The sequence below is a fragment of the Arvicanthis niloticus genome, chromosome 2 (genome assembly GCF_011762505.2).
Source record: "Arvicanthis niloticus isolate mArvNil1 chromosome 2, mArvNil1.pat.X, whole genome shotgun sequence".
NCBI classification, from domain to species: domain Eukaryota; kingdom Metazoa; phylum Chordata; class Mammalia; order Rodentia; family Muridae; genus Arvicanthis; species Arvicanthis niloticus.
The window spans coordinates 64,742,014-64,754,179 of NC_047659.1; the positions used below are offsets into that span (position 1 = coordinate 64,742,014).

The following is a 12,166-nucleotide window of genomic DNA, read 5'->3' on the forward strand; positions in this document are numbered from 1 at the left end:
AAAAATATTGACTCTGAAGTCAAGTATCTCTTCGGGGCTAATAGTTTATATAAGAAATACAAATGACTGAGAAGCAGGTTCAAGGAGATGTGATCACCAAAATGTCTAGATGCCCTAAAGGCAGAAAGTGAATTTCTTCACTTTCCACTGTTCATTTCCACTGGCAATGGGTGGACCTATGTTAGGACACGCTTAAAAATTATAACTATCAAAGCTGGGCAAGGGGTGCATGCCTTTAATCCTAGTACTTGGAGGCAGAGGCAGACAGATCTATGTGAGTTCAAAGATAGCTTCATCTATACAGTGAGTTCCAGGCCAGCTATGGCTATGTAAAACCCTGTCTCAAAAACAAAACAAAACAAAAACAAACAAAAAAGGAAACAGGGCGCCAAGATGGCTCCGTGAATAAAGGGACTTGCCGCAGAGGCTGAACACCTGAGTCTGAGTTTGATATCCAGAGTCCATATGGTGGAACGAGAAAAACAACTCTTATAAGTTGTCCTCTGATCTCCACACACATGCTGTGATACATGTACGTTAATAAATATAAAATTCTTAAAAAGAAGGAATGATAAAAGGAAAAAGTCTTTATCCTAGTATAGAGAAGTATGAGGGAAATGCTGAATGAAAATTCTAGGTAGAGGCCAGTGGACAGCCAGCCATGCTGTACTACTTCTAACAGAGCAGCTTGTTCTAGTGCACACTGGAGGTCTCTACTCCCTTCCCACGAGAAAGGGGGACATGACAACTTAGGTTCACATCATCTGTTGTTTGGTTTCTCTGTGTTGACCTGGCTGTCCTGGAATTCACTCTGTAGACCAGGCTGGCCTCAAACTCTGCCTCCTGGTGCTGGGATTAAAGGTATGCACCACCTTTGCCCGGCTATGGTCCACCTTACTGCTTGCCTACAGTCTCCTGTAGGATACAAGGAGACAACAATACTTGTCAGATGAAAGGCTGAGGACACTAGAACACAGAACGAAGTGGAGGTGAGAATATGCAGCAATCACCACCCAAGCACGTCATGTTATGTTCTCATCCATGGACAATACGATTGTGTCACACATCCAATACTGAGAAAAGAAATGGTGAGGGATCACATAGTTACCTAATCATTTGCATAATAACTTCATAGATTAATGATAAATGGGGAAAAACCCTAGCATTGCTCTAGGGGCTTCTTGTGTCTCTAAATAGCCTTCTGGCTCTCCAACATGAACTCACTTCCATGAAGAAGATATCTCCATTTGTGTCTGTCCCTGCATGCACAACGAACGTCTGCTTCTTCATGTGCCGGCTGCCACTGGAGCGGATGGAGAGATCACGTCCATTCTGAGGAAAAAGAGATGCGTAGGAACTTTCAGATGTTGCTCTTACACACCGAGCCGGAATTTTAAAAAATGTCTCAGGGAGTGGGAATGGGGTGAGTGGTTTATGGAGGGAGTCTAGGAAGTGGGACAACATTTGAAATGTAAATAAATAAAATAATTTAAAATAAATAAAATAAAATAAAAATAAAAGTCTCAGCCAGGCAGTGGTGGCACATGCCTTTAATCCCAGCACTTGGGAGGCAGAGGCAGGCGGATTTCTGAGTTCGAGGCCAGCCTGGTCTACAGAGTGAGTTCCAGGACAGCCAAGGCTGTACAGAGAAACCCTGTCTCAAAAAACAAACAAACAAACAAACAAACAAACAAACAAATAAAAAAGTCTCACTTAGCAATTAAATTCCTAACAGCTTCCTTAGCCCAATCTTTTAGTTTGTTTTGTTTTGTTTCAAAACAGGGTTTCTCTGTGCATCCCTGGCTGTTCTAGAACTCCCTCTGTAAACCAGGCTGGCCTTGAACTTAGAGATCCGCCTGCCTCTGCCTCCGAGTGCTGGGATTAAAGGTGTGCGCCACCACGCCCACTGCTTAGCACCAAGTTGTCTGCTAGTCACTGGCCACAGGGAAGGACCGAAGACTTTTTGGGGTCAGGGTCCCTACACCTCTTAAAAACTGAGGACCTCAGAGAACTTCTGTTTATGTCAGTTATAGTTATGATTACTATTCTTGAAATATTAATAACATTTTAATGTTTATTAATTCATTTAAAAATAATTGGACTAAGAGGAGAGGAGGGGCTGTGATTGGGATTCGATGATTTGCTGATAGCCAAGCATATGATAAGGAACACACCTTATAAAATGTATTTCTCCTAACAACAATAAAAGAAGTATCAATATTTTACTTACAAATCTGGTTAATGTTTGGTTTAGGAGAAAATAACTGCATTCTTAGGCTGGGCATGGTACCACATGCTGAAGAGGCTGAGGCAGGAGGATCACAAGTTTGATGCCAGCTTGAGCTACATTACAAAACACCATTTAAAAAAATAAAGGAGGAAGCAATGAGAGGAAGGAGCTGGCCCTGGTGCATGCCCGTTTTCTCTAGCACTTGGGAAATGGGGTCAGAGGACGAGAAATCTAAGATCACTCTTAGTCGTGTACCAAGTTGAACTATGAAATCTCATTCTCATCAGAAAAAAAAAAAATAAATAAAATAAGGTGCACACCTTTGAGGCCAGCCTGGTCTACATAGTAAGTTCCAGGCCAACTAATGCTACATAGTGAGACCTGTCTCAAAAATAAAATAGAATAAAATAAAGTAAAAGGGCAGCTGGCAAGATAGCCCGGCAAGTAAAGAACTTGACAGCTGGACTTTGATCTCTAGAACCCACACAGTAGGAGAGAACCCTAGCAAACTGTCCTCTAACGCACGCACACACAAAACAAATAAAAATCTAATTTCAAAATAAGAGCTGCCTTTGTTTAAAAGATTTCTGTGAGTATGAGGTCAGCCTGCTTTATGTACCAAGTTCCAGGACAGCCATGGTTGCATAGACAGAGATGCTGTTTCTAGAAAGAAGGAAAGGAGAGAGGGAGGGAGGGAGGGAGGGGGAGGGAGAAAGGAAGAGAGGGAGAGAGGGAGCGAGGGAGGGAAGAAGGGAGGGAAAAAGGAAGGGAAGAAGGGAGGAGGGAGAAAAGAAGGGAGGGAGGGAAGAGGGAGAAAGGAAAGGAGGGAGGGAGGAGGGAGAAAGGGAGGGAAAGACTGAGAGAAAGAAAACTAAAAGAAAACATCTACATTCTCATCTTTGTTTCTGTACACAAGCTATTGAATGTGTGGCTTTGGCCATAAAGAAAATGTGACCTCACAGGTAGGCACTGGAAAAGGGGAGATTTCTAAAGGTCTTTCCAGATAAGCAGGCCTCTATACCTTGCTGGCCTAGAACTTGCTCTCTAGACCAGGCTGGCCTCAAGCTCGATGCAGTTCTCCTCTGCCTCCCCCCTCCCCCCCGCCACTGGAATTAGCAGCTTTATGGACAGCAGCTGAGAGTTGCAGTCTCTTAGAGTTGCGATGTGTACGTGAAAACACATCAATGGACACTTACATTTATACAGCTACAGTAAAGCCTGCCTGGTTTTTCTACACCTTGAGTAGAAAATTTGCCCTCATTTGTGTTGGTAATATCACACAGTATATTAGAAAGATACGATCCAAGTATTACTCCTTCAGTATATCTTACTTTAAAAATCATATCCATTACATCATCAGCCTCACTAGAAAAGCCTTAAAACACCAGAAAGCTGGCCAGACACCGTGATATATACCTTTAATCATACCACTTGGATGGCAAAAGTAGGTGGATCTCTGTGAGTTTCAGGCTAGCCTGGTTTACAAAGTGAGTTAGTTCCAGGCCAGTCAGGACTATATAGTGAGACTCTGTCTTTAAAAAACAAAAACAAAAAACAAACAAAAAAATAAAACAAACTTCCAAATTCTCATTTTTCACATTTAAAAATTTGGCAACAAATATGTCACCTGCCGATGTTAAAGAACAGGTTCACATGGCCACAGGATCAACTGTTGGCGACTCAAGTGATTCACAGAAATCAGGGACCGTTTGGGTCTGACCTAGGACCTCTGCATATATGCTGTGGTTGTGTAGCTGGGTGTTCTTGGTCTCCTAACAGTAGCAGCCAGTAGCCGCGGGGGGCTGTCCCTGGTTCCTTTACCTGCCTTTGGAACCCTTTCCCTCCTCCTGGGTGGCCTCATCCAGCCTTGATGTGAGACTATGTGCCTGTTCTTATTGTAGTTTGTTGTGCTGCGTTTGATTGCTGTCCCTGGGAAGACTGCTCTTTTCTGAGGGATGTGGCAGGAAGGGAGAGGGATAAGGGTGGATGTGGGGGAAGAGAGAGGTCAAGGGGAGGAAATGGGGGACAGGAGGGAGGGGAAACTACTGTTGAGATGTAATTATGAGAGAAGAATAAATTTGAAAAACCCAGAGAACTAGTTCACTGTATTGCTTTTTTAAAAAGTATCTGCCAACTCAGCCTAATAGGTATAGAACGGTGTTTCATGAACAAAGCTAGTATTTCACTATCACAGACTGCTTTTCCTCACAGCAACCAGTACACTGTAACAGGGATGCTTTATGTATACTTCACTTTTTTTTTTTTTGAGTCAATTTTTTTTTAATTTAATTTATTTATTATTGGATATTTTATTTACATTTCATATGAATACTTCACATTTTGTTACTGAAAATATTAGAAAGACATCTAAGCAATGACTACAATTTAATAAAAGTGATTTTCACTCTTTCATCAAGAATATTCATAAGTGAAACTAGCTTTTTAATTTTTATTTTATGTATATGAGTATTTGCCTGAATGTACATATGTGTACACATGTGCCTGGTGCTCACACAGGCCAGTAATGGGCATTGGATCCCCTGGAACTGGAGTTACTGATGGCTGTGAACCACCATTTGGGTGCTGGCAATCAAGCCCAGGTCCCCTGCAAGAGCAGTATGTGCTCCTAACCACTGAGCCATCTCTCCAGTCCTGAAACTGGTAGGGATTTTTTTGTTTGTTTATCTTGTTTTTGTTTTTTTGTTTTTTTTTTTTGTTTTGTTTTGTTTTTTGAGACAGGTTTTCTCTGTATAACAGCCCTGGCTGTCCTGGAACTCAATCTGTAGATCAGGCTGGCCTCAAACTCAGAGATCTTTCTGCTTCTTCCTCCTGAGTGCTGGGGTTAAAGGCATGCACCAACATGCCCAGAAAGCCAGGAGTTTTTTTAAATGATATATTTTTTTAGACAGTCTTACAATATAAGCCAGACTGTCCTCAAGCTTGTCGGTTTCAGGGTCCATAGAGATAGCTCAGCAGGTGAGGGCACTTGCTTTTCTTCCAAAGAACCTGTGGTTAGAGTGCTATCACCTGCACAGTGGCTAACCACTGGCTGTAACTCCAATTTCCGGGGAGCCACCTCACTCTTCTGTACTCCTTAGGCACAGGTACACATGTGGTGCACACATGCGGTACATGCAGACAAACAAATACATAGAAAAGAATGAAATTTTAAAAAATTGTAAGACCCAGTTTTAGTTTAAATAAATCCTAAGTAATCGGATCACTGGTGTGCCTCACCACATTCAGCATGAAACTGTTAGGTCTTTTAATTTTAATTTTTTAAAGCTTATTTTATTATTTTATATGTATGAGTATTTATGTGCATTGTGTGCATGTCTGGTGCTTTCAGAGGTCAGAAGAGGGCATTGGATCCCCTAGATACAGATGGTTGTGAGCCATCATATGGGTGCTGAGAATTGAACCCAGATTCTCTGGAAGAGAAGCAGGTGCTCTTAACCACTGACCCAACTCTTTAGTCCTTAAATTATATTTTATTTACTTATTAATTCATTGTGTGAGTGTGGACGAGTGGGTAGTGTGTCTGTGTGTGGGTATGCATGTGGTATGAAGCTCATGTGCTGGTCAGAGGACAGCTTGCAGGAGTCAGTTTTCTCTTTCTACCACTTAGGTACCAAGGATCAAACTTAGGTTGTCAGATTTGGCAGCAAGTGCCTTTACCTACTGAGCCACCTTACCAAAAACTGTCTTTTTTTTTTTTTTTCCCCTGACAAGGTTTCTCTGTACAGTCTTGGCTGTCCTGGAACTTTCTCTGTAGACCAGGCTTGCCTTGAATTCACAGAGATCCACCTGCCTCTGTCTCCCAAGTGCTGGGATTAAAGGCATGCATCACCATGCCCGGCTTACAAAACTGTCTCTTTTAAAGAACAGAATGCATGGAGGTGAGGGTGGGGCTCACACGGTTTAGTGTTATGGAAGTAATGTACCACAGTCTATTCAAGACTGCTTTTGCAGTCTTGGTACAAATATTAACCAGTTATAAAAGGCATTTTAGCTAGGCATTGGTGACACGCACCTTTAATCTAAGCACTCAGAAAGCAGAGGCAGATAGATCTCTGGGTGTCTAAGGCCAGCCTGGTCTACAGAGTGAGTTCCAAGACAGCCAGAGAAAGAAAGAAAGAAAGAAAGAAAGAAAGAAAGAAAGAAAGAAAGAAAGAAAGAAAGAAAGAAAGAAGGAAAGAGGCATTTAGTGTTGTGATGAGAACAGACTTCATCTCAGGTCCCCTGAGGTCCGCAGAGCTCACATGGAAACTGCTGCACTATAATAGCTGGAGCACTGAGAGTCCCAGCACTGAACAGAAGCAAAGGCTAAAACCTCACCTGGACTACTGCCCATTCTCTAAACTACTAATTATAACTACCCATCTCTAAACTACTAACTATAACTACCCATCTCTAAAATAACCACTAGCCACCTATTATCTAAACTACTAACCACCCATTCACTAAACTACTGCCCCATTCTCTAAACTAGGCATTAACCAGGCTGCATATCGACAGGGTCAGAAGTGTTCCTTGTGGAAGCTCTGTAGAGGAAGGGACGACATGCAGAATGGAAGAAGCCCAAGGGATGGTCTGATGTGCTCACCAGGTTAGTCAGCTGATCAAGCACCTCATTGATTTGCTGGCTGTATACCAGCCCAATGTGGGACTTTCCCATTAGGCGCCGTACTTTCTTCCTGATGTCATTCTTGTTCACCTGTAAATCCAAGACAGGAGTCTTAATAAAGGGTCTGCTCTCTTCCCAAGTGAGGCAGAGACAAGAAAATGTAAAAGTTTCCACTTCCCTGAGAAAAACAGAATTCTGAAAGACTATATTACTGACTATGGCAGAACACTTCAACTGTGTATTCTGTCCATATGCTGGGGAAACAAAGGAATTGTCTCTGCCTCTAGCTAGCTTCTACAGAAAAGTGACTCTTAGAGAGTTGGGTATCAAGGAGACACCTCCTCCTGTTCTTTACCAATACCATAAAATCCTCCCCAAAAGGACTTCTTAGAGTATGATTTAGAAACAGTGACACAGGTACAGCAACAGTGGAACTCTGGTACCTGAGACACCTTGCAGCTTACCATTACCATCCATCCACCCCTGACCACAGGGAAACGGAATTCAAGCACAGAGAAAAGTTTACAACACAGGGAGTGCTGACTAGCTTTTGCCAATTTGACACAAGGTGGAGTTTATCTGGGGAGGACTCTCGATTGGGAAAGTTCCTTTGTAAGCCTGGCCTGCGGGTAAGCCTATGAGTTGTTTTTGATTATGATTGATGTCCCCTCCTGGGCAGGTTGGTGTAGACGTCTATAAGACAGCAGCCTGAGAAAGCCAGTGAGCAGCACTCCTCCAAGGTGTCTGCATCTGTTCCTGCTTCCAGGTTCCTGCCTTGGTTTCCTTTGATGACGCACTGTCACCAGTCAGCCAATAAGCCCTCTGTTCCCATGTTGCTTTTGGTCATAATGCTTATAACAGCAACAGAAACCTAACTAAGACACAAAATCAATCAAGTCAAAAGGCTCACAGAACTGTCTCTGTGTCACATTTAAAAGCTAGGGAGAACTCAGGAAGGCTCATTCTCACAATAATTCTCTGCCACCACCAATTCAAATCCACATTTCTCTTTCAGAGAATTCTTCTTGATAATTTGCAATCCACTTCTCCACAGCGATAAATATGAAGCCCAAACAACTCAAACTAGAGCTGCCACCCCTTTGTTAAAAAGCAGGGCTTTTTTCTTCTTTTGGCAAGATTTTATATAGTTTTATCTGATCTTCAACTTATAGCCAAGTTGGCCTTGAATTATTTACCCTTCTGCCTCTCCCTCCCAAGTGTCTTACTTATTGGCATGAACCATCATGCCCAGCTAGGCAGCTTTTTCAAGCTACAGAAATTTCTGCATAACTAAGGTCTGGTACTGAAAAATAAATTCTGAGAACCTGGAGGTTTTAGAATACACCACTGGGGGGAAAAAACCGTATTAAATCAGCTGTAATCTGTGGAGAGCTCTATTGTATCCTAACATAACTTAGCAAAGGGAATCCATAAAATTCAAAGTAAACAAGTATCAAGTGATAATCAATTACCCTTATAACACTCATTAACAAAACAGCCTGGCAGCTTTAAAAGGAAAAGTGTGCAAGCTGCCATAGGAGCCTTGGACTCTTAGCTTCTAAACTATTCCAAAACTTAGGCAATAGACCCAGTCTTGCCCTTCCAGCACCAGTATCAGCTGGGCATAAGCAATGTCATCCATACAGTACATAAGCGATACCTTCATCAGCAGCATGTAGGATATGAGGTTGTGTAAAAGTGTGGCCAGTAAGCGGTCTTCATCATCCTCCAGGCGCTTCCGGTCATGTTCTCCTAGGGACAGGTACCTAAGCAGAATCCCAGGCACAAGTTAGTCCTCAAGTGGGAGACCACAAGACTACATGGAAGGAACCGAATGGGCAAACTGCCAGGTCTTCGTTAAGTCTCATACCTGTCGATCATTTCCTGAGGACCCTGGTCCATACCCATTCCTTCTCTTTCCAACATCACGGCATCTAGGAATGCGTCTTCCCAGAACTGCATTTGGTCCCATAAAGTAGACCGCTCTTTGCCTGTGTAGAATAAGGTCAGTTATTAGGTGGGGAGCATGGCTCATTTAACGTTTAAAGAATGTAGCTGCTAAATAAAAAGATAGTAAGCCCCAGATAAAAACAAGGTCGTTCCAAATTAAACTGAGCCTTTCTCCCAGATCCAATATATTTTGCCTCCAACCCCAGAGGCCCCCAAGTGAGGCCTTGCCCCTCCCAAGCAGGAGGGATGAACACATCACACAAAGAAAGGCAGTTACTTATAGAAAAGGTCTCCATAGCAGCATCCTCTAACTGGTCCCACATCGATCCTTTGTCCCTTCCTGCCAGTTTGTGAGCAGGGAGGAACATGGTAGCAAGAAGGAAGAGAGGAGACAGAAAGACACAGCCTGGTGAGTAATGCCCAAGCCCAGCTTCGTCTCGTTTTCCACCCCTGCTCATCCCACAGGTTCCTTGGTTAAGATTTTAATATGTTATCTGGACCAGTGAGATGCCTCAGTGGGCAAGGGTGCGTGCTGTCAAGCCTGATGGTCTGAGTTCAGTCCTGGAGCCCACATGGTGGAAGAAGGAAGGAGAGAACCAACTTCTAGAGTCCCATGATCTCCATGTGTGTCTGCAGCATGCACCCGTCTCCATTAAATAAACGAATATTAAAAAGAGGTTTAAGATGCTATCTGATGTCAAAATTGATATTAGTAAAAGCCAAGCAGCAGCTGTTCAATGCCACCCTCTCCCACGGCTGAGACCAGCTTTCTTCCAACACAAGGGGCCTTGTCAATCTATTTCTTACCTAGTAGTCCCTCATAGAGATAGACTCGCTGGCTTACGTCTTCGGAACAGCGAACTGGACTACCAGCCGGCTTCTCCTTTGGCTTCAAGCTATGGGCTTTACCCTAGAGAGACAAGATGGTAGGTCGGATGCTAGAGTTACCAACCAAGATGGACAGAGTAAAGCAGGCACCTCAGGGAGAGGCTTATCATCCATTAACCACACAGTTTTCCTGCTTCTGCTACTATGCTTGGCCAAAAGTCAGTCTGACGATCCTGTTCGCTGTTACTACTTCCTAAAGCAGGAATGAGGTCTTTGTTCTGACTTGCCTTCATTCTTTAATCTCTACAATGCTTTCTCTTAAAGATGGGCATGCCTCTAATCCCAGTTTGTGGGAGGCTGAGAAAGCAGGTCAGTAGTTCAAGACCAACCTTAGCTTTATAACAAGTTTGAGGCCAGCCTGGGCCACAAGATCCTGTCTCACACCCTTACCCAACAAAACAAGGTAAAGTTTTTGTAGCAGCACGACTCAATAGAAAACACAGAATCTGAAGTCAGACTGGCAAGGGTTCAGATCCCCACTTTTTATTCATTTTGTAGTTACTGAGGATTGTTTTCCTTGCCTATAAAAGGAAAATTATAATATCTACCCCACAGGACTGGAGAAGTGATTAAGTTAATTAATTGCTTATTTATTTAACATGTGTGTGCATGAGCGTGTGTGTTCAAGTGTCTGTATGTGTGAAGGCCCAACAGGATAACAGGAGTCTTCCTACATTATCTTCTGCATCACACACACAAATCAAACAAGATTTAGAAACCTTTCTCACCTCAGCTGTATAAACACTCCCTGTTCCCTAGCATAGGACACTTAAGACTGTATGGTAAGAAGATCCAGAAGAGGTAGCACATAGTGACCAGCGTCTTACAAGAATGACACTATTTGTTCTAACATCCAGAGTCAAAGCACAACAAAGAGATTTTTTAAAGTTTCAAAAGATTAGTAGTGGTAGTGGCAGTGGCAGTGGCAGTGGCAGTGGCAGTGGCAGTGGCAGTGGCAGTGGTAGTACACTACACTGTAGCCGACTTCAGACACACCAGAAGAGGGCATGGCATCCCATTAACAGATGGTTTGTAAGCCATTGTGTGGTTGTTGGGAATTGAACTCAGGACCTCTAGAAGAGTAGTCAGTGATCTTAACCACTGAGTCATCTCTCCAGCCCTCAAAAGATTTTTTAAACTAACATTTATTCATTTTGTACATCATGATGTCCTGGGGGTTATGTGCAGGTGGTGGTTATGCATGCATGGGTAGGCTAGAAAACACTTTTTAGGAGTTGTTTTTCTCCTTTGACCATGTAGTTCCAAGGACAGAACTCAGGTTATCAAAGTTTGAGGGCAAGAGCCTTTACCTGCTGGGACATCTTCCAGGGCCCCACCTCTTTTGACAAGGTTTTACCATGTAGCAGGCTGGCTTCAAACTACCTCAGCCCCTGAGAAGGATTACAGGCATGAGCCACCACACCCAGCTGGAAGGACTTCTCAAACACTCTTATTAAAACAGTCTGTGTAGACTCAGAATGAGTCAGACCCTAACTTGAGAGGCCCTGCTAATTCTTAACTCTATCTCAGCCTCCACTGGCTCTACTAGGAACAGACACATAGAAGGACCTGGAGACAGATGAGTACCAGTAGTGAAAAAAATGACTTCATTTGAATCCTATCTTTCAGTGTCCTCTCTGGACAAAGGACTGAAAAGCTGTTGTGGAGAATATCCACTGTCCTCTTAATAAAGTGAGTGGCACATGGATCAAAGTAGATGATGCTGTCTAGAGGAGCAGGCGTGCTCTGCAAAGCAGAGGGGCAAAGCTCGAGCTCAGTGACCTGTTTCATTTGGGTGTGGTGGTACACACTTGTAATCCCAGCACTTGGGAGACAAAAACAGAAGGATCACAAGCTTGAGGGCAGCCTGGGTTACACAGTGGGATTGTCTCAAAAAAGAAGAGGAGGAGGAAGAGGAGGAAGGAAGGGAGGGAGGGAGGGAGGGAAGAAACAAAATACCAGATGGAAAGAAAGAGAGAAAGCGCCACCCCAGCTGAACCAGACCCCTGCATGACTATGGCAAGGCTCCCTTTCCTCTGAAGTACCAATCACATGTTCAGTAGACGCCCTGCCACTGAATTACACCTCCAGCCCCACCTTTTCCTTCTTGTTGTCTCTAAACCACTTTCTTCTCCCATTAAAGAAATGTTCTTTTGTTAGTAAGTAAAGCTTACAAAGATGGTGCTGGTCGCAGAATTGGTTTCAATTTCGCTATCAGACAGAGTGGCCCGAGAACTTGCCAGGTGGGCACTGCCTTCACCTCCTGGTCCATCACCTGCGTTGCTGCTCAGGTCACTGTCTGCTCCAAGGGTCTCTCCTGAACTATTACTCACCTGGAAAAGACAAAAGGTAGTAAGGGACAGTCCCCAGAGAGGGACTCCCAAAGCCAGTGAGAACCCTATACTGCTATGAAAAGAATCATTTTAAGGGTGTGTCAGCTTTCCCATACACCTCTTTATAAAATGAGTGAC

At 43.5% G+C, this 12,166-nt stretch overlaps 1 protein-coding gene across 50 annotated transcripts in view; it reads right to left on the bottom strand.

Annotated features, from left to right (window-relative positions):
- The window catches only part of Madd (MAP kinase activating death domain), a 44,573-nt gene that overhangs the window by 10,923 nt on the left and 21,484 nt on the right, over nt 1–12,166 (bottom strand). For 39 of the 50 annotated variants that reach the window (XM_076929210.1, XM_076929209.1, XM_034494331.2 and 36 more), the window contains 7 exons: nt 11,870–12,028; nt 9,615–9,717; nt 9,085–9,147; nt 8,728–8,848; nt 8,518–8,623; nt 6,837–6,947; nt 1,225–1,332 (listed from right to left, as the gene is read on the bottom strand). In XM_076929210.1, the coding sequence (XP_076785325.1) occupies nt 1,225–1,332; nt 6,837–6,947; nt 8,518–8,623; nt 8,728–8,848; nt 9,085–9,147; nt 9,615–9,717; nt 11,870–12,028 (771 nt within the window). The remainder of the gene's footprint in view (nt 1–1,224; nt 1,333–6,836; nt 6,948–8,517; nt 8,624–8,727; nt 8,849–9,084; nt 9,148–9,614; nt 9,718–11,869; nt 12,029–12,166) is intronic. The other 11 variants (XM_076929221.1, XM_076929219.1, XM_076929231.1 and 8 more) reach the window with 1 other exon arrangement.